The 22,380-nt window shown below is 45.1% G+C and overlaps 1 protein-coding gene and 1 pseudogene across 1 annotated transcript; both read right to left on the bottom strand.

Moving 5' to 3' along the window:
• Window positions 1-2,651: 2,651 nt before the first annotated feature.
• On the bottom strand, window positions 2,652-13,642 carry LOC136653411 (vomeronasal type-2 receptor 26-like). The gene is made up of 5 exons (XM_066630311.1): window positions 13,527-13,642; window positions 12,230-12,521; window positions 6,754-6,972; window positions 4,291-4,417; window positions 2,652-3,553 (listed from the first exon to the last, which is right to left on the bottom strand). Exons 1-5 carry the CDS (start codon window positions 13,640-13,642, stop codon window positions 2,652-2,654), a joined length of 1,656 nt encoding a protein of 551 aa, XP_066486408.1.
• A 2,623-nt stretch (window positions 13,643-16,265) lies between these two features.
• LOC136653410 (vomeronasal type-2 receptor 26-like) lies at window positions 16,266-22,380 on the bottom strand (annotated as a pseudogene).

Genomic DNA, 22,380 nt, shown 5'->3' with positions numbered 1-22,380 from the left:
CAGCCAGTCATTCAATAAGGCTTCCCCCTCCCCACCAGGCATGGTGGAAAGCGTGATCGCTATAATCTCCCTCCCCCATCCCTGGCTCCTCCCCTTCCCTGGGCTTCTGAAGCCAAAGGTAAGGCAAGAACCCCTTTGGCGCCTCCTCCTGCTCTCCCTCAGCCAATGAAAATATCAGAATGCCAATCCTTTGTCCAATGTTCATCCATTCCTTCCTTCCTATCAGAGATGGGGAAAAAAGCCCAGTCCTGCCTTCCCCCATTCATTGCAACATTAACGCTTTCCTGCCTCCTGGCTGGAACATCCCTACTGTTCGCCCTATCAGAATAATGGCCCCACGAGGTTTTTCGCACCATGAAAACAGTAAGCAAGCACACCCATTGTCAAACTGGAGCAAAATATAAATAAGAACCAAAATAAGAACCAAATAAGAAATAAAAACCAAAAAAGCATAAGTCCTTACATACGATAGTCACGTAATGCTGGTAGGGGTTCTTCAGTGAAGGATGTTGACTCAGAAATAATGGAGGACTGAGAAGCAATGCCACCAATGATGAGATCTCCTGGCTAATGGTACTTGTGGAGTGGAGGGTGTGGATTGTGGACTTGGCATTTACCAAGGTGAGCTTTGCATATCCAGTGAATCAAGCGAACTAGCAACAGTAACACAAATGCCTCCATCCTCTCCATACGTCCAGAAACTCTGTAGTTACTCGCCTGAGATGAATGCTGGTTTTGTCTCCTAATATGCTTGGACCCTGGGATGCACTGTCTGATGCATCCAAGATCAAAAATCAGAGTGAATGATCCTTATCTGACTTAGCTCTAAATGGTAGTTCTGTTCACCCCAGTCTGTACTGTATATTTTTGTAGTTGCCACTTGAACTCCATTATTTTTTTAGAAATAATTGATTACTAGTACTGTATATTTACCTTGGGGACTTAATTATAGTCCTCAAGTTAAATTAACAGTAGTCTTTAATTCTTCATTGAGTACTGTCTGTAAAAATGATGATGAAAAATATGTTTTTGAAGTTGAACAGATGGCATCTGTTTAGTCCAACAGCAAGAGACCAGGACATGCATTCAGGAGAGGTAGGGGAGGCAGAGCCTTTCTGGACTCAACAAGTAAAAAAAAGAAGGCACAAGGACTCACACAAAGGCACCCCTATTACAATACACAATGGCAGCCTGCAGAGCTGCTTCAGCAGGTTAGGCCCTGGCTCTGTAAAACCAGCAGGAGAGGGAGCAGGCAGAGTTCGTTGTGTGTAATGGATAGGAAAAAAACAGCAGGGCACCCGTGCAAGCCAGGCTCTATTTAAAGCACCAAGGAGGTGGCTATTGAGTCATGTCTTTGCTGTTCCTCTCCCCCAACAGATCAGCCTACTCTGCAGAGAATCAATTGTGTATGGACTGGCTAGTACTGTAGTAAGTATGCAGTGACAGTATTAATGAAGAGTCCTTGTACTGTACTACTATGTGGAAAGCACTCAGCTTCTACTATTTGAGAGGGTGTCTCCTGGGTCCTAAATCTCTCAATTGGCATTGGGGGGGGGGGGTGCGAATAAACCAAATGGGGAAACTCCCACGCTTTCACACTGCCATGAGAGCAAGTCCCATTGAATACAACAAATTTTTCATCTGAGGTGACATGTATAGGCATGCACTGCAAGTCAAATGCTAAGTAAGCCAAGTGCACATGTCAACCTCCTAACCACCCCTATTCCCTCTAGATGGGTGGGCACAGAAGGGAAGAGTGGACAAGGATATGGCTTGAAAGCCACAGAGGTCTAAGGAAGGTCGGTGGCAGTTGATGACACCCCCAGGCTTGCTGCCTGGGGTCTTACACCCCCAGCCCACCTAGCTATGCTAGCGGTATGAGGAAGCTTTCTTGTTTCCATCCATCCATTTAAGCCATTTCTGCCCAACATTGCATATATGCAACAGGGGCCAAATGTGTACACTTGGGTTCAGTTATGGTTCAGTTATGAAAGAGTTGGAGGTAAAATGTCTACCTGTGCCCATCTTGTAAATCTTGACAATTGGGAGGGGGCTTGTGAACATAATCCTGCTTCCTTTCTGATTGTTCCCAGAATAAAGATGGTGTAAATGGTGTTTGCAAGTCTGAGTGAATGAGAGCGAGGAAAACTGTTGCAAATTTGAGAAAGGTGCCATGAAACGTGATGGAGAAGAGTCACCCATTCTTGAAAAAATAAAACACTTTCAATATGATTTGGAACTATGCCTTTGAGGGCAAGAATGATATATTTAACCTTTTCCCCAATGAAGATTTGCTGATGAAAAATTACAATTCTATTGAGGCTGTTGTCACACGGAGGAAGATTTTCAGGCATGACATATATGTTTTAACAGAGTCTCACTAGATCGATATACACCCAGTCACTGAGCCATGACATTGGCCACCACTCAGTTCCTAAGTAATAAATAGTAGCAATTAAGTAGTAGTTTCTCTTTAAAGAAATGTTCATTAAGCTATCTACATGCATATTTAATATAGGGAGCATTTTGGAGACCTTCAAGAAAGATCTATATATGGTAACTGCTGGGACAGAAACTCTCACAGATAGTGTTTTGTACAGTGTTTTGTACACACACACACAAGGTCAAAGAACACCAAAGCGTGAAATGCTTCAGTCTTTTCTTCTTGTTAGTTTTTCTCTATTGTTCAGCTCAGGTCTCAGCACAATGATGTAACATTTGGGGAAAAAGATCCAGCCCAGCAGACCAGCACTGGAGGCCACGATAGAGAAGATCTCCACAGCTACCATGTATTTTCCTTTGGTGCTCAGGTAGGTTGGGACAAAGGAGAGCCAAACACTGCAAAAGACCAGCATGCTGAAAGTGATGAACTTGGCTTCATTGAAGCTGTCAGGAAGTTTTCTGGCAAGGAATGCCACAGTGAAACTGCCAATAGCCAAGAAGCCCATATAGCCCAAGACACAGTAAAACATAGTTACAGACCCTTCATTACATTCCAATACAATTTCCATAAGCACTGAGTGTGTGTCAGTGTCTGGGAAAGGAGGTGAAGTTGTGAGCCACAAAATACATATGCCGGTCTGAATAAGAGAGCAGGAACCAACAATGGAGGTGGCCAGTCTTGTCCCCACCCACTTCCTCATCCTGCTTCCTGGCTTGGTGGCCATGAAAGCCAGGACCACTGTGATGGTTTTTGCTAGCACGCAAGAAACGCTCGCTGAGAAGATGATGCCAAAAGCAGCTTGTCGGAGGAGACACGTCACTGTCATGGGCCGTCCGATGAAGAGCAACACGCAGAGGAAGCAGAGCAGGAGGGAGATGAGGAGGGTGTAGGTGAGGTTGCGGTTGTTGGCTTTGACAATTGGAGTGTCGTGGTGTTTCACAAACGTTCTTAGTACCAGAGCTGTGACCAATGAAAGACAAAGAGCAATGAAAGCCAAACAGATCCCCAGAGGGTCTTCGTAGGACAAGAAGGCCACAGCCTTGGGAATACATGCATCTCTTTTTTGGCTCGGATAGCTTTCATCTGTGCATTCATAACAGTCATTCATGTCTACAGAGGAAAAGATGCGGTCTTGATTATACCAACATGCCATGAAACTCCACAAAATACCATCATTCCTAATCCTCTGACCAATAGCATTTCCAGTTGTGGGCCTAAATCAGTAATTTGGCTTGTAAGCCCCAAGGTCTGGAATGCCACCTGACAACGAAGTCTTCATAAACATGTCAAAAGTCCCACAACAATGTACAGTGCAAAAAAAAAAATGCTTTGGAATGCCCAACTGTCATGTTACAAAGTCATCAATGATGGCTGCTTAGAGGAAAAGTGGGGAGGGTACTTATCAATGAATTTTCTGTGATGCAGTACCAACTTTGGGTCACGGATAAGCATAAGAATTGTAATCAGCGAGGGAGCTACTCCTCGCCCTTGAAAGATTCATTTTCTCTTTTGATTTCACCCAAACCACTCACCATTCTTATTACAATTTTTTTTCCAGAATTAATCATAATTTTATTGACAGTTAATAGTGGTAACTTATGCATGTGCACATTTACACATATTTTCGTGAGACATCACATTATTTCTTCTTCATCAGCATTCTACCTTCTAACTGGGTTTAAGGATTGCAAAGAGGGTGTGTCCTGTGTTTAGTGGGAAGACCAAATTGATTTATATTATCCAGTGTAGCATTGTTCCCCGTGAAGGTGGAAGTAACCCTAGCACTTTCCTGATCTGATAGGATTACAGTCCTCCTGTTGGATACCTCTGTGCAGTCCATTTCTTACCCTTCTGGTCTGAAATCTTCCCTTCTGGACATGGGATGCAATCATAGCAGCAAAATGGTTCCCCTTCCTTCACTTTCTTCCTAAATCCAGGATGGCAGCTCTCACTACATACAGAACGAGGTTGAACCTGAAACATATGTGAAAGATGAGAAGGAGAATCATGGGGAAAATGTGCTTTAAATCCTTAGCTTTCTGGAGCCTTTTTGTATTCATGAAAGAGATGAAGCATCTTAGCAATATGTGAATGGACTCAATATGGACCACTTGGTATACTATAAACAGTTGCTCTTTTTCTTTTGAAAACCAAAAGGAGCCAATCAGGGGACAGATTAGAGGAGGGTTGAGGGCAGTTCACCCAGAGGTTCAGGTGGGGAGCTGGAGACAGTATGGTGTTGGAAAGGGGTGATCATGGCACATACCACATCCCCTCTGTCCTTCCCTAGCCCCCTGACTCTCTTCAGACTTACACCAGATAAGGAGCTGGTATAGGTCTGAGGATTCCTTGCAGGTGACCGACAGAGAGTTAAATATGATCTTAACCTATTTCTCTTGAGCCATCTTGTCTACTGTGGACCCAGCTTTACTGTGTAACATTATTACAATGCTATAAAACTTATTAGTTTTCAAAAAAATTCCTATGTGAGTTCCACTGTTCATTGATTTGTCCGTGGTTCTCCAAAGTGCTCCATCACAAATCTGCAGCAGGTGCTACTGGATCTGAAATTTCAGGAGTTGGCCAAGTGGTTAGATCTTCTGATGGTCAATAACAGTTGACAGTGTCTCATGTGACCAACCCTTGACATTTGTCAGGGTCCCCCTGACTTACCTGGGGGAAACCTGGAGGGAACAGGCTTGCAGGGTGAGAGGGAAGCTCAAGGCAAGGAGGAGACAGGCCCCAAGGCCAGCAGCAGGTAGAGTACTGGCCTGGAGAGCCAGGAGAGGAAGAAGAGGGGAGGAACACCAGGCTCCAACCTTTTGGCTCTCACAAGCAGTGAGGGGAAGGGCCAGAAGAGGCCAGTCAGCCTTTTAACCCTCCCATGGAGGAAGGGGCGGGGCCTGGAGGGGCTGGTCATGAGCATAAAGCCCAGCTGGGCCAAGGATGAAGCCAGTCTGGGGCAGGCAGCTGGAGGGAGCAGAACCCAACCTGCCTATAAACTAAAGACTGGCTAGGAGCCGAAGGGCACAGGTGACGCAACCCCCTTCCCCCACACTCTCTGCTGAGGCCCCAGTGGCTGGGCCATTGCTCTGGGAGATAGAACCCCCAGGGCCCCGCCACTGCCTCTTGCAAATACGAGTGTCCCTCCTCAAACCAGGACCCCACAACATTCATGGGGTAATGTGAAACCAATGCATTCAATACTTCCCCTCCTTTGTGTTGCTTCATTGCCCACCACAGGAAACAGGATGGTTAACACTGAACAGAATGAAACTAATTCACACACCTGCTTTGAGTGGAAATGATTAGTAGATGCAGAGAATGGAAGCATATTGGCATACCCCTGCTAATTGGGCAAGAGGCACTTTTTCAAGTGGGTGCTCCTCTTTTTAGCAGGGGGAGAGTAACTGGCCCACCTCACCCCAGCAGTGTCTGTTCTAGTGGCTGTCTGTTGGTATTCTTTTGCATCTTTTTAGATTGTGAGCCCTTTTGGGACAGGGAGCCATTAGTTATTTCATTTTTCTGTGTAAACCGCTTTGTGAACTTTAAGTTGAAAAGCTGTATATAAATACTGTTAATAATAATAATAATAATAATAATAATAATAACGAGCAGAAGCCATGCATTTTGAGCAACATTAACTTTGGTCCTAATGATGGAATTAGCTGAATGCTGAAGAACATTCATTTTGAGTTTAGATCCATTCACCAGAATAGTGATTTAGGGCGCAATCTGATCCTGCTCTGGAACAGGCAAGCCAAGAGGCTTGTACTGTATCCAGTGCAGGATAGGGGCCCAAAGTGGCTCAGCCAGAGGTAAGGGGAAACTTTCCTCCTTACCTCTGGGTAAGGCACCCTGGCCCCTATGGGTCTGCTCAGACTTGCGCCATCTCCTGAGGTGGTACAAGTCCAAGGAGTGCGAGGCGGCTTGAAGCTGCTGCAAACTCCCCAGGAACAGGGGTTGGGAGCCGGCATAACTGCTGGATCCCAGCTTCATCTCCCACTCCCCACCCACCTGCCCCAGGGCCACCCACCACTCGACAACTCCCTGTCCCAGTACGCCTCCTTCCTGCCTCCTCCCCGCCTCCTCCCCGCCCACCCCAGAATCTTGTGTTGACTGACGCAAGGCTTGGTGCCTCCGTCAGTACTGAGGATTATGTCGGTCCCTGCAGGCTGGTGCGCCTCTGCCGTGCCAGCCTAACCGACTCACGAGGAGGCATGTTTAACTTTGCATATCAAGGCCAAAACTTATATAGTGCTCATTCAGTACAGGAAGTCTTCCTGGACTTGCCAACAACATCATCCTACCTGATTAAACCATCTGTGCCATGTGATGGCATCCTCATTGATGGTGAATGCCTGTTCTGGAGAAGCCTGCGGATCCATACTCCCAACTTTCACTCTATGAAAGGATTGATTGGAGGAAATAATCCAGTTGATAATATCAAATCCAGCAATTAACTCCCCATTGTGGTCAAAAGAAACTTTGTCCCCAGCACTGTTATTAAATGAGACGATTCTTAGGAACTAGATGGAAAAGGAACGTGTTGAAAGAACATGTAGAAAGCCTGCAGCTGGATATTTGAGATGATCATTTATGAATTTGCTTTATTAACAGTATTTATATACAGCTTTTCAACTAAAAGTTCACAAAGCAGTTTACAGAGAAAAATCAAATAAATCAAGCCTTGCGTCAGCCAACACAAGATTCTGGGGTGGTCGGGGAGGAGGCGGGGAGGAGGCAGGAAGGAGGCGTACTGGGACGGGGAGTTGTCGAGTGGTGGGTGGCCCTGGGGCAGGTGGGTGGGGAGTGGGAGATGAAGCTGGGATCCAGCAGTTATGCCGGCTCCCAACCCCTGTTCCTGGGGAGTTTGCAGCAGCTTCAAGCCGCCTCGCACTCCTTGGACTTGTACCACCTCAGGAGATGGCGCAAGTCTGAGCAGACCCATAGGGGCCAGGGTGCCTTACCCAGAGGTAAGGAGGAAAGTTTCCCCTTACCTCTGGCTGAGCCACTTTGGGCCCCTATCCTGCACTGGATACAGTACAAGCCTCTTGGCTTGCCTGTTCCAGAGCAGGATCAGATTGCGCCCTAAATCACTATTCTGGTGAATGGATCTAAACTCAAAATGAATGTTCTTCAGCATTCAGCTAATTCCATCATTAAGACCAAAGTTAATGTTGCTCAAAATGCATGGCTTCTGCTCATTATTATTATTATTATTATTATTATTATTATTATTATTATTATTATTATTATTATTATTATTATTATTATTATTAACAGTATTTATATACAGCTTTTCAACTTAAAGTTCACAAAGCGGTTTACAGAGAAAAATGAAATAACTAATGGCTCCCTGTCCCAAAAGGGCTCACAATCTAAAAAGATGCAAAAGAATACCAACAGACAGCCATTAGAACAGACAGTGCTGGGGTGAGGTGGGCCAGTTACTCTCCCCCTGATAAAAAAAAGGAGCACCCACTTGAAAAAGTGCCTCTTACCCAATTAGCAGGGGTTAATTTGTATTCATATTGTTTTTTGTCTATTAGCAGTGCTTTTTTTGTAAAAAAATAGGTGCAGGAACTCACAACTTTTTATTTATTTATTTATTTATGTTTAAACCATTTTTTATACATGCGCGCGCGCGAACACACACACACACACACACACACACGTCCATCCCGTGTGAGATCCCTGGTAGCAAAAGCACTCCTGCCACAGCTGGAGTGAATCACCCCATTTTTTTTAGGTGGGGAGGTGCTCCATTGGGCTATAGGAAACTCTCTCCATTGGGCTATAGGAAAGCCTATACAGTAGTTAAAGTGTTCAGAACAAATATATAAGGTCTTCAGCCCAGCTGGTGGCCATCAGTGCCTCAAGTGTTAGTTCCAAACACTTTGAACTTAAGACCTCTGGTGGCTCAGTGGTTAAATTATAGATCTGTGGAGCTGGAGGCCTGGGGTTCAAATCCCACTGAGGAATAATTTTTTTTTTTTTTTAAGGTGGGAAGCTGCTCCATGGCTGCAAAATTGCTAGTTGGTTGGTTGGTTGGTTGCTAGTTGCCAAAAGGGGGGCCAGTTGAGGCTGCAAAACTCCTCAAAGTTCAGTCCCAGGCAGGCTCTTTTTTTAACTTTTTTTTTTTTTAAGTCCCAGGTAGGACTTAACCCACAGCCTCCAGCAGGGGGCTCACTCCAGGAGCTTAACTGGTGCAGGAACGCCATTCCGGTGCGTTCCATTACAAAAAAAGCCCTGTCTATTAGAATGTAGACTCAAAGGGCTTGGAACACAGCCTGCTTCATAGTTGTATATTTTTCTTTCTCAAGGAAGTACTTGGTACTAAGTATTCTCCAATGATCTGCAGAATGATCACTGATCAGTTTTGGGGACTGGACAAGACTGATGGGAGAACACTGATGGAAGACTTCCAAGACTGCTGGAAGAGGATGCAATGACTGAGGCACTTGTTTATACTAACCCAGAGGCTATAAGCAGAACACTATATTCAAGGAAAATTACTGTAGGCATAATCCTATCCTGAGCAGGAACAGGCAAGCCAAGAGGCTTGTGCTGTATCCAGTGCAGCATAGGGGCCCAAAGTGGCTCAGCCAGAGGTAAGGGGAAACATTTCCCCTTACCACTTAACTTACCTTCCCCTTACCTCTGGGTAAGGCACCCTGGTCCCTATGGGTCTCCTTAGACTTGGGCCACCTCCTGAGGTGGCGCAAGTTCGAGAAGGGCGGAGTGGCCTGAAGCTGCTCAGAGCTCCCCAGGAACGGGGGTTGGGATCTGGTATAACTGCCAGATCCCAGCCCCACCTCCCGCTCTCCACCTGCCTGCCCCCAGAGCCACCCACTGCCTGCCCTCCCCCTGTCCCGGAATACCTCTCTCCTGCCGCCTCCCTGTCCATTCCAGAATCTTGGGTTGGTTGAGCTCGGCTGACGCAAGACTTGGAGCCTCTGTGGCACAAAGGCTTCTGCCAGCCTCCGCAGGTCGGCACGCCTCCGAGCACTGGACTTGCCGAATCATGAGGGACTTGTGCCAGCCCAACATGCAGTCTGGAGTGCGCTGTGTATCACTGAATAGAGGTTGTTACTCATATGAGAAGTTTATAGAGAAGAGGGAGAAGAACAGAGATACGTGTTCAAAAGAGTCAATTCTGCATTTCTGTCTACAAGTGCTCAGAAAGAAAATGGGAAATGGGACAAAGGAAGGATTTTGAACACAGTTTATTTAGAGATGGGCCTGCTATAATCGTTAATTCATGGTGTTTTGCTGCATGAGGAGGCCGGGTTCATTACCTGCCACAACTGCTGGTTCCAGAGCTTCAGTTCCCTTCCTTCAAGTAGGATTTTGTGTGGGTATGTAGACGACGACATGGCATGTAAAGCATGAGCCACAGCATGGACAGCATTGTAAACACTGTAGCTGTGTCCAAGCATGCTCATTTCAAAGAAAGGTCCTGGAAGGCTTCCGAGCTTCTCATACCCTGTGCAGATATCTTCATTCACTGTGCCTTGGTCTGAATCTGGGAAGACACAGTTGAATGCATTTTGCCAGAAACTTCTGATAAAGCCATCTCCGTTGGTGCTGAATGGGTTTCTGCTCTCAAGAAACTGGTGAAATCCTGGTGGATCTGTGCTGTGCATTGTGAAGGATATTGCACCATGGAATATTTCTGCATTCCAAATCCTTTGATAGGGATTCAGTACAAACTCTATCTGGGCAGTCAGTAGGAAAACTTTACCTTTTCCACTATTTGTCATGTGTTCCTGTTCTGATAGATATGGCAACCATCTCAGAATTGTCATAGAATTTGATTCTCCATAGACAATGACTACGTTCGCTTTAGCGTCCGTGATTATATCATGGATTTTTGCCCCATGTTGGAACATCTCATTTATTTCAGAGACAAAAGTCATTCGGGGGATTTGTTCTACAAAGGCAATGCAGATGCCTCTCTGGGAAAACACTGGAGACACCATCTGCACAAATCTTTCTCCGTCTTCATTTTCCACGGTAACAAGTCCAATCCATGTCCAGCTGAAATGCAGAAGTAAAGAGAGAATCCCTGCATACTGAAGGGCTTCCTTGGGGACCATCTGGAAGAAGGGCAGTCCTGGGGTTTTATCATCCATTTGTGGAGCAGGGCCATAGATGAACTAATGAAAAATGGCCAGGTGGGGCCAAGAGAAAAAAAAAATAGCATTTATATGACTTTTTCAAGAATTTAAAACACTTCATGTACATTGTGTTTTAGCAATTTTTTCAACAACTGTGTCGAGAGTGTTATTGTTACTATTCGCTTGTTACTGACAAGTATCTGAGGCTGAGAGAACAGTGGCTTTTGTGACAACACTAAGGGTGCAATCCTGCTTTCTAGCACTGGCATAGCAGTGCCAATGGGACGTGTGCTGCATCCTGCAGTTGGGTGTCACTCACGGAGACCTCCTCAGGGAATGTTTGTTCCCTTACCTTACAGCTGCATTGCCCTTATGTCAGTGCTGGAAAGCACTGACATAAGGGGTGAGGATTGTGCTGTTAGTGTGTTGTGGGTTCAGGATATTACCTGCCTCAGAACTTCCATTCCATATCGACTACACAAGATTCAGGAGCCGCATAACATAGAATGCCAGCTGCACTTCAAATACAAACACTCCAACACCCTTATCTGATGTCATTATACCTTCAGAACTTCAACGACTGATGACTGTATGTGAGGAGCATAGCAAGGAGGGGAATGACCTGCTTCAAGAAGGGGGTGCTTTCATTGTTGCTTGCAATGGGGGTGGCAAGTCTATAGTGAAAGGTGTTCTAATTCTGCCACATTGGGCACTTTGCAATCTGCCACTGATGCAACTCGCATGTGTACATGAGGGCCCTGGGTAATCCCACATTAAGAGAATAAGATGTTCACAATGCAGTAAATTCTTGCTTACATTTCCTCACAATCATATCCATGCCTACTGAGAAGTAAATTTCATTGTATCCAGTAGGGCAGTGGTTCTCTAACTGGCGAGTCGCCACCCACCAGTTTGTGTAATGCTTCCCCCGTCCTTTTAAGGTGCAGGGGAAGAGGAGAGGCAGGGAAGCGATCCCCAGGATTGTGTCCCTAAAGGGAGTGAAGTGGGAGTGTTTTCACTTACTTGGACTCAGTGAGGACTGCTGGAGGTGCAGGGAGCCCTGTGCAACACTTCACAGAGCTTCCTGAGGTTTGGAATCTTGAAACAGAGTGATTGCAATGCACCTCATTGAACAAGTGATCTTTATTCAAAAAGATGTTTCCTTTCTTCAAAAGATCACTCATCCTCGCTTTCAAAAGGTATATTGGTGGCTTACAGTATGACTTACTGATCCCCAAGAATAAAGCTACAACATTGCTACATTCCACCCCAGCAATAAAATAGTCACCCCTCCCTTTGATGTTCCTGGATTGGCATGGTTCGATCTACATAGCATGGTTCAAATTATATACCAGGAACTGTAAATGAATGAAGCATTAAGTATGCCAAGTGAACCATATACAAAGCAGAATAGCATCAAGCATGAAAGCACTGATTGGCATGTTTCTGTGAAATTGACCTGTAATACTGCAGAAATGCATGGCTTCCTCAACTCCATAGCTACCCAGAACAATATAAGACTGAATCCTCATTATAGTTTTTTCCCCCTATTCTGATACATAGGTCCACTTCTCCAAACCGCAAAGTCTGGAATAACAGTGAACATATGAATGAAGCCTTAAATTCTCATAGAGCTGTAAGCAAAGAGACCAGGGTATCCTACCTGTGGAACTTTGTAAATATCCAAGACACTTGCCACATGACGGGAGATTTGGGAGTCCAGTCCTCCAATGACCACTATCAGGTTGTGCTGCATGTCACATTTATAGTTGGGGACAAATCTCTCCAGGGAAGACAGAAGCAGCATTGTGACATGATAGGACCACTTGTCACTGAAGTAGCTGTCATAGATGTGGAATCCCAAAGTGACATTGGGTAAGATGTGGGGATTCTCATTGATCTCCTTCACTGCAAATGCCACAGCCAGGATGTGTTGGTAATGTTTTGTTATTGTCCTAGAATGAGAATTTCAGTCTTTATCAGGAAGGTGTTCCAAACCATAACAGAATGACTGAAACTGGGTATTGCATGTGTTGAAACCCTTTTCTTTTTTTAACATCATATGCCTTGCCTTTCATGAAGAGGTGTAGGCCTCATCATACAAACACATGTTTCACCTTTCAGATGGAGTGCTGTGTAGTTGTAGTGTTGCATTAGAAAGAGAAGGGCACAAGAAGATGTCATGAAACACAGCAAGTAGCAACCAATCCATATTGGTATCAAATGTCAGGAAGATACTAACATGATCAGGGTGATTGGAGTGATGACACCAAAGACCACTACAATGTACTTCACATGAAATAAGATCAAGTTCACTCTTTTAAAAAGTTCAAATATTTAAGTTTCAAATATCGAGATGGACAGTTTGGGTAGTATCTTCGTCAAAGAAAGGTATCCCTGGGCCTTCTTCCTGAAAGCCGCTCTACAAAAAGCAGTATTATGTAGTAGTTGTGTTGGGTCAGTCAGTCAGTCAGTCAGTCAGTCTGTCTGGTGAATGTGATGTGATGTGAGAAAGCAATTGATGGAAGAAGAAAAACAAGTGAGGAAAAAAATAAATTGTTATACAAAGAAGTCAACTAATGTTTAGAAGCATCTATGGAGTGACTTTCCTTCTCTGTGTTTCTACTCTTCAGAACTTCCTTCATGCAATTAACCTTTTCTGCAGTCAGTCTAAGAACCACTGTTTTGTGCCTGCAGCTCTTAGGGCACAATCCTAACCCACTTTCTAGCACCAGCATAAGGGCAATGCTGCTCCGAGGGAAGGGAACAAACATTCCCTTACTTTGAGGAGGGCTCTGTGAGTGCCATCCAACTGCAGGATGCAGCACACGTCCTATTGGCACAGCTATGCCAGCACTGAAAAGTTGGTTAGCATTTGGGCCTTAAGTTCTGGGCTTAAGTGATGAATTATTTCATCACTCAAGTGATGAAATAAATGGATAGAAGAACAAACTTCTTACGTAAGCTGTTCGAGTAATGTTGGTGGGGGTTCTTCGGTGAAGTCTATTGAATCGGCAAGAATGAAGGACTGAGAAGCAACCCCTCCGATGATGAGATCTCCCGGCTGATGATACATGTGGAGTGGAGGGTGTGGATCACGGACTTGGCACTTACCAATGTGAGCCTTGCAGGCCCACAGAAGCAGCACTTCCAGAGACAGCAACACAAATGCCAGCATCCTAAGCACAGGACTTGCTCCTCACCCCCTAAGTACAGTCTCCATATTTCCTCTCCCAAAATGAATGGTATTTTGTCTCCTAGAATACCTGGACTCTGGAATGTAGCGTCTAAAGTACCCAAGATACGTCTGATGCTTCCTTGCCTGTTTCTTGCCTTAGTTCTAAATGGTAGTTCTGGGAATAATTATCATGTCCATCCTGAACGTTTTCCCAGCTGCCACTGAAACTTCATAGAGTTTTTTTTTTTAACAAGTACCTGAGTTAATTACAGTCTGTTAAGATAATTAAACAAAAAAAAGCTGTTAGTTCATAATTGGTACTCCCTGTGGAATTGATGAAGTAAATAATGATTTTTGGTTCTGAAGTGTCAACAGATGTATTGTTTAAGAGTGAGGGACATGTAGGTTTGGAATGACCTACAGCAAGTTCAGGACACCCAAGAATAATACTCTATTGCAGTGGTTTCCTAACTTTCCAGCACAGCGACACACCTTGTCCTCCACAGTGGGTTGCATCATGATGTTCATTCTCACACTGCAAGGCCTTCTCGGGAGGCCTCTTTTGGGCCACACTGAGCCAGCAATGCACACTATTGACCTGTGTGGGCCTCAGAATGGCCCACAGAAGTGACGAGAAGCGACTTCCGGTTAAACTGGAAGTTGTGTCCAAAAACTGGAAGCCACTTTCAGAGCTTCTTCAGGACATTCCAAGGCCTGTGGAGGCCAATAGATTGGATCGCTGGCCCAGCATGTCCTAGAAGAGGTCTCTGGGGCTTTCCAATGCTTCTGGAATGGCTGTAATTTGGAACCGACCAGAAGTAGTTTGGACAGGGGGGGAACCCATGACCCACTACACCTACCAGTAAGTTATGAACCAGACTTTGGGAAACTATGGTCTATGGCAGCCATATTTTCAACCACTATACTTTGGCACACTGGGGGTCTGCAGGTGTGACACAGGAGTTTGGGGGAGGGTCACTTATTAGTAGGGCCATTGGGGGATGTGAGCCCCCCCACCAACAGCAGTGTGTGCCTTGTCAATTGTCAGAAAACTGATGGGATGCCTTGACAACTTTAGTACCTTGTCAGTGGGCCAAGAGGCAAAAAAAGGTTGAAAATCACTGGTCTATGGTCTGAAAGTCAAGGAAGACTGTATATGCTCATGAAAGGGCCGTGTTTCTGGCAGTGCTTTTTAACCACCTGTAACATGCACACATTCAGGAAAAACAATGTGAGGATGCTCAGGTTCTGTGTACTGGCCAGTGGTATAGCTGTATAGTTTAACAGAAAAAAGACTACAGAGAATTAGGTGATAAATGCAGAAACAACAGGATTAACTCTAGAACCTGTTAAATAAAACAATGATTTGTTTTAATCAAATCATTAAACCTTTAAAATAAAAACAATGATTCAAAACACAGTGCCTAGATGAACACACTCATTCAGTTAGACAAAAAAAAAAATCTATTTCCACACATTCTTTTAAACGTGACTCCATGTATAAGATGAGTCTGAAGGTAACTCCTGGCATACAGTCAGGGAGTACACTTTGGGCCAAATCCTCCCAATCTTCCAGCACTGGAGCAGCTCTGCCAACAGGGCATGCGCTGCATCCTGTAGTTGGGGGGCTTTCATAGAGGCCTCCTCTAGCTAAGTGAATGCTTGTTCCCTTTCCTCGGGGCTGCATTGTGTCTGCACCAGCATTGTGCATTCATAACAGTCATTCATGTCTAAAAAGGAAAAGATGTGGTCTTGATTGTACCATGCCATGAAACTCAACAAAATACCATAATTCTTTTTTCTTCTGACCAATAGCATTCTATCTTGTCGGTCTAAGGGCCAATTCTATGCTTACCTAGTGCTGGCACTGAGCCCTAGCCCGTGCGCTAGGTACTATAAACATGCCATAAAGCACGTTTATGCTACATGGGGAGTAGGGAGCACTGTGCCCAGTACCAATATGTATGTAGTCATACATGCTACATGGAAGGTCAGCCATTGACTGATCTGTTAAGGTGAGAACCTAAATGGTTAATTCTCTTTTCTAGGTTTAGGAAAAGAACAGAAATTAGAGCCAGAAGCATGACCGTGTTTTTCTGTGCCAGATAGGAGTTACTGTGTCACAATGACTGATGAGAACAATAGTTGGAAACACCTTTTGGGGAATTACAAAGTTGTAGGGTTCACCAAGATCTTTCATAACCAAGGTAGTGAATAGTAAATGAGGTTCAAATGACATAGTACTTGGGGGGAAGAGGCTTTTCCTGAACTTGTTTATGTCAAGGCATAAAGGTTACTGATGGGATGTAGTCTTTGGGAAGAACGAGACTAGAGTAGCAGGCAAAGAAGATCTCTATCCAGGATCCTGTAAATTGGCTTGTGATTGATCTACCATTGTAAGAATAAACCTTCTAAAATTCTTTAAAGAGTTTTGACCCTTTTGAAGTGCATCAATCAACCAATACCAATTTTTTTCCATCACTGACAGTCGCTTCTCAGGGTTTCAGACAGGACTGGGCTGTCAGTCTTTTCTTATTGTCAGTTGTTCCTTGTTGTTCAGCTCAGGCCTCAGCACAATGATGTAACATTTGGGGAAAAAGATGCAGCCCAGCAGCCCAGCACTAGAGGACAAGATAGAGAAGATCTCCACAGCAATCATGTTTTTCCCCTTCGTGCTCAGGTAGGTTGGAATGAAGGAAAGCCAAACACTGCAAAAGACCAACATGCTGAAGGTGATGAATTTGGCTTCATTGAAGCTGTCGGGTAGTTTCCTGGCAAGAAATGCCACAGAGAAACTGACAACAGCCAAGAAGCCCATATAGCCCAGGACACAGTAAAACATAGTCACAGATCCCTCGTTACATTCCAGTACAATTTCCTCCAGCACTGAATGCTTGTCAGTGTCTGGGAAAGGAGGAGACGTTGCCAGCCACACAATACAAATGCCTGTTTGAATGAGGGAGCAGGAAACAACAATGGAGGTGGCCAGTCTTGTCCCCACCCACTTTCTCATCCTGCTTCCTGGCTTTGTGGCCATGAAAGCCAGAACCACTGTGATGGTCTTTGCTAGACGCAAGAAACAACCACAGAGAAGATGATGCCAAAAACAGTTTGTTGGAGGAGACACGTCACTTTTGTGGGCTGTCCAATGAAAAGCAATGATGAGAGGAAGCAGAGCAGGAGGGAGATGAAGAGGGTGTAGGTGAGGTTGCGGTTGTTGGCTTTGACGATGGGAGTGTTGTGGTGTGTCCTAAATGTTTTTAGCACCAGAGCTGTGATCAAGGAAAACAAAAAGGCAGCAAAGGCCAAACCGATTCCCACAGGTTCTTCATAGGACAAGAAGGTCACAACCTTGGGAATACATTCATCTCTTTTTTGGTTTGCATAGCTTTCATCTGTGCATCCGTAACAGTCATTCATGTCTGCAAAGGAAATTGTATGGTCTTGATTACACCAACATGCTATAAAACTCAGCAACATGCTATAGTTCTTTATCCTCTGACAGGTAACATTCCACTGTTCACATTAAAGGATCTATTCCAAGCAGATCCTGTGAAATGTAGCAGAGGATGGTTTAAGTGGTTGGGAATGTTGGGTTATAACTTACACTTTCAGCCCAATTCTATCCTCCCCCAAATTCTATCCTCGCCCATTTGTTCAGCAGTTACAAAAAATAGGCATGCTGTATTCAGCAGCAAAGGTAGATCCCCTTTCCCCTCTCCTAGAACTGGCGCTAGCACAAGTCCGAGTTGAGAAAGGGGCCCTTGAGGCCCCTTCCAGATGGGATAGGACCCAATGCATGCCATTGCCACTGGATCCACCCCTCCCATAACTCCCCATCCCCTGTTCCTCCCTATCCTGGTCCACTTTCGCCCCTTCCATTTGGCCTTCCCCCACCCCTTCCCTCCTCTCCCACTGGCTTTCCAGCTCCAGATAGCTTCCCACTAGTGCTCCAGCAACTTGGAAGACTACTGGAGTATGCTTTATGGCTGTTTCTGGCAACTGCCACCAGCGAAATGTAGTGCAGGCGTGTGCTGCTTAACAACAGTTTGCTTAACTACGAACCGCATATATGATGGTGGTCAAAGAACAATAAAGATGTTCTTAATGAGGCAATCATATCCCCCATAGCCTGCAGTAGAGTGTCTGTTTACACAACAGAGAGGCTCTTAATGCAAAGGAGAGGCAATTTATCTCCAGTAGCCTGTTCAGCCAGCTAGTGTCTGGCAGGGAGTGTCTGTTAACACAACAAAATCAATAGATTGGATTGAATGTTTACTCAATGACCTAATTGCATAACAACAAGGTTAGGAGAACATATCCCCGTCGTTAAGTGGCACACACCTGTATTGGGCTGTCAGTCCCATAGTCATTAAATCATGGTAATACGCATTTACTCGAGACTTTACATTATTTCTTCATCAGCTTTCTGCCAGTTAACTGGTGACTTCCTAACTAACCACAGAAAAGGTGGAGAGTGTCCTACGTTTAGCAGGGGAGAGCAAATGTCCTTATTCTGCCATTATAGCGTCTCCGCAGTGGAAGTGTCTGACTTGTCTATTTTTTTCGGTTGTGAACTCTAAGAGAACAGCGAACCATCTTTCCTTTTGCTAGGTATGTTTAGGAACACAGTCATCTGTTTTGATACCTCTGTGCAGTCTATTCCTTACCTTTCTGATTTGAAATCTTCCCTTCTGGACATAGGACACACTCATAGCAGCAAAAGGGCTCCCCCTCCTTCACTCTCTTGCTAAATCCAGGGTAGCAGCTCCTGCTACATTTAGAAAGAGGTTGTACCTGAACCATAAATGAAAGAAGAGGTGGAGAAGCAGGAAAATAATATGCATGGTTACCGACCTTATGTTTCTTGGGCCATTTTGCATGTTATCAAAGTGAGGAAGCATCTCAGGAATGGACGAATGTACTCGTATTTAAGTAGTACCACTTGATACGCTACAAACTGTTGCTCCATTTCTTTACAGGTCAAGCCTATTAGCGAATTTTCCATTCGCGGATCTGGCTCAGCCCAGGTGCTCTGGACCTACGTTCCAGCACAGGTTAGGATTAATTAATAAGTTCAGTCCTTTTAACTATTTTCAAATAAAATGCATGCAAGTGTACAGCAAGCAATGAAGGAGAACCTGGAGCATCAACTGTTTCATCAATTCATAAAATGTCTGGAGGCAGGCTGTGCAGCATGGCCTTTCCCAGTTTGAAGAGACACTTGGCCAACAGTCTGAGGCTAAGAGGCAAAGAAGGAAGGCCCATAGCCAGGGAGACAGACCAGGGACAGACTGCACTTGCTGCCAGTGTGGAAGGGATTGTCACTCCCAAATTGGCCTTTTCAGCCACACTAGATGCTGTTCCAGAACCACCTTTCAGAGCGCGATACCATAGTCTTTCGAGACTGAAGGTGGCCAACATGAACAGTATTTATAGGGGCTCCTACTAACTGGGGAAAAAAAAGAAAGACTTTGCTTGTCATGGATGAAACTTATTTAATTCTCACTCAGCACAGGAAGTCTTCCTTGACTTGCCAACAACACCCTCCTACCTGATTAAACCATCTGTGCCATGTGATGGCATCCTCATTGATGGTGAAAGCCTGGTCTGGAGGAGCCTGGGGATCCACACTCCCAACTTTAATTCTATGAAAGGATTGATTGGAAATAATCCAGTTGATGATATCAAATCCTGCAATTAATTCCCCATTTTGGTCAAAAGAAACTTTGTCTCCTGCACTGTTGTTAAATGAGACGATTCTCAGAAACTAGATAGAGAAAGGAAGTGTCAAGGGTATAGAAAGACTGCACTTGGAAGTTGGAGACGATCATTTATGTACTTCTTTTACTTACATCTAGGAACAGTGTAAGAGTCCAATCCTGGGCTCAGGGTGCTGGCTCACCACTGGTGCACACTGCCTTATGGCACGTTTGTGGACCCTACTATTAGGTGAGCGCCGGTAATAGCCCAGCCCTGGCTGATGCCAGGCTACTGCCAGGCAGACACCCAACCTCCGCCACTCTGCAGTCACGTGGACCGCCGAGCAGCACAGAGGTAAGCGGGTGTGTGGGGGGAGGCAGGGAGGAGGGGAGCCAGGGAGGGGGAGGTGAGCGGCGGGCAGGGAGAGGGTGGGGACAAGGCATGGAGGGGGCGGGGAGAGGGCAGGTAGAGGCATGTTGGGGGAGGGAGGCAGGACTCAAAAGTCACCATGTTGGGCTCACTGCCTGACATGAAGACACTTGATTTACCACTGACCTTTGAGTTGGCGGTGAATCGAGTAACCCCATTGTGAGGCTAGTGCGCTTACCAGGGGAAGGGGACAAAAGTCCCCTTCTCCTGAGGTGCCACCCACCAGCTGCTTTGGGCATTCAGGATGTGGTGGCAGCCATTTTCAGCGCCGTAGCAGCCACACACCCCAGTCAGCTCAGAATTGGGCTGTAAATTGGTAAAAACAATATAGCACTGCCAAAACACGAAATTGGGCTTATAGAACAACAAAATGTGGTATCCTGCTCAATTAGTGAAATAACACTGACATTTACTTATTAAAGTGGCTGCGGAGCATCTGTGAATCGTCCCGAGTGCTTCTGTGTGACTGAGGGCACAATCCTAACCCCTTACGTCAGCAGTTTCCAGCACTGGCATAGCAGTGTCAATGGGACATGTGCTGCATCCTGCAGTTGGGCGTCACTCACGGAGGACTCCTCAAAGTAAGGGAGTGTTTGTTCCCTTACCTCAGAGCTGCATTGCCCTTAAGTCAGTGCTGGAAAGCACTGACATAAGGGGTTAGGACTGCACCCTAAGCCATTTCTGCCCAAGATTGCATATGCGTAACAGGGATCAAATGTGGGTGGGCATATGCGTAAAAGGGATCACACCTGTGGGTGGGCAACTATGGGTTAAGCCTCTGACTCCCTTGGAGTTCTGTTGCTTTTACTGGCTGCAAAGTCTTCTGAGAATGCTCAGAAGCTGCCAAGGAAAATGCATGGAGCCCTATGGAAAGTGAAACTGAGTGACATGTTTATTCATGTTTCCTCATGAGTAGGAGACCATGTCTTGGTCCATTGGAAAGGACAGGCCGAGAGGAATGCAAGGACACCAGAATGGCCCCAGTCTGATGAACCAGGCCCCAAAAACATGCGAGAAGGAAGTCCCTCCCTCCAAGCAGATAAGTGTACTGAAAGCTATGAAAAGTAAAACTGAGCTTTTTAATTAAACAAATTAAACAAATACTTAATGGTTCCTTGCTATGTTTTTTCGCGTGCTCTTTAAAACCACTTTGTTTCCATAGCAATTCAATGCTATGTTCAATTCTGTTGGTTCAAGTTGCTATCTCCTCAATGATTTACTTTGCCAATGTCTTAATTTGTTTGTGTTTGGTAGCACGGGGTTCATTGTAGTTGTTCAACCAAGTAGCAGGCACATCTTAAACAGCTCCTGTAAGTTTAATTCAAGTAGTTGACTATGTAGTTGTGCTCTTCAGGCAGGGTGTGCTCCCTGAGGCATTTGGTGGGCTGCTGTGAGATACAGGAAGCTGGACTAGATGGGCCTATGGCCTGATCCAGTGGGGCTGTTCTTATGTTCTTATGACAAGTGCATCTAGGGAGGCTGATGCAATAGAGTCAGGAGTCATGAGTACGCATGTGTGTTATGCCTGTTTTATTCCTATGCCTGCTGACAGCCACAGGTGTAAAAACATATATACCCTCTATACAACAGTGATTACACTCGATAAAAATGCTTTAAGATTGATTAAAATATTGATTAAAATATTATTGATTGATAAATTGATTAAAATATTAATTTGGAATAAAAACACATAACACCGTTATAACACTGCTTTCAGCCCCCTTTCTAAGGATAGCACCGCTGTCCATGAAAAATAAAACGGTTCTAGACTGCTACTACTTACATCACTTTTTTCCATAGGAATGAATACTTAAAGGGCTTGAGATGCAGCCTATTCTATGGCACAAAGGGAAATTTCTAACACACTGGATAGTGATTGCTGCTTATATGAGGAGGAAAACAGCAAAGGATGTTTGAATCTGTCCATTCTGCATTTCAACCTGAAAGTGCTCAGAAACAACATGGGGAACTGGACAAAGGAAGGATGTGGGGAGGAGGTTTGTTTACAGATACGGCCTGCTTTAACACCCAATGCACACTGCTTTGCTACATGAGGAGGCTGATTCCATTACCTGCCACAACTGCTGATTCTGGCGCTTCAGTCCCCTTTCTTCAACAAGGGCTCTATGTGGGAGAACAGAGAAGGACATGGCATGTAAAGCACGGGCCACAGCATGGACAGCATTGTAGACACTGTAGCTGTGTCCAAGCATGCCCATTTCAAAGAAAGGTCCCGGAAGGCTCTCCAGCGTCTCCTGCCCTGTGCAAATATCTTCATTCACTGTGCCTTGGTCTGAATCTGGGAAGACACAGTTGAATGCGCTTTGCCAGAAACTTCTGATAAAGCCATCTCCATTGGTGCTGGATGGGTTTCTACTCTGAAGAAACTGGCGGAATCCTGGTGGGTCATTGGTGTGAATTGTGAAGCATATCGCACCATGGAACGTTTCTGCATTCCAAGTCCTTTGAAAGGGATTCAATACAAACTCTAACTGGGCAGTCAT

The sequence above is a fragment of the Tiliqua scincoides genome, chromosome 5 (genome assembly GCF_035046505.1).
Source record: "Tiliqua scincoides isolate rTilSci1 chromosome 5, rTilSci1.hap2, whole genome shotgun sequence".
Classification (NCBI taxonomy): domain Eukaryota; kingdom Metazoa; phylum Chordata; class Lepidosauria; order Squamata; family Scincidae; genus Tiliqua; species Tiliqua scincoides.
The sequence above is the reverse complement of the archived record's forward strand: the minus strand, read 5'-3'. Positions and strand labels throughout refer to the sequence as shown.

Excerpts from the sequence above, each read along its gene's own strand:
- LOC136653411 (XM_066630311.1), bottom strand. The coding sequence starts at position 13,642 with ATGTATCATCAGCCGGGAGATCTCATCATCGGAGGGGTTGCTTCTCAG. Across the intron at positions 6,973-12,229 it reads ATATTTACAAAGTTCCACAG|TTCCTAAGAATCGTCTCATT; the intron begins GTAGGATACCCT and ends TTTTCCATCTAG. Across the intron at positions 3,554-4,290 it reads GAAGATTTCAGACCAGAAGG|ACATGAATGACTGTTATGAA; the intron begins GTAAGAAATGGA and ends TTTCCTCTGTAG.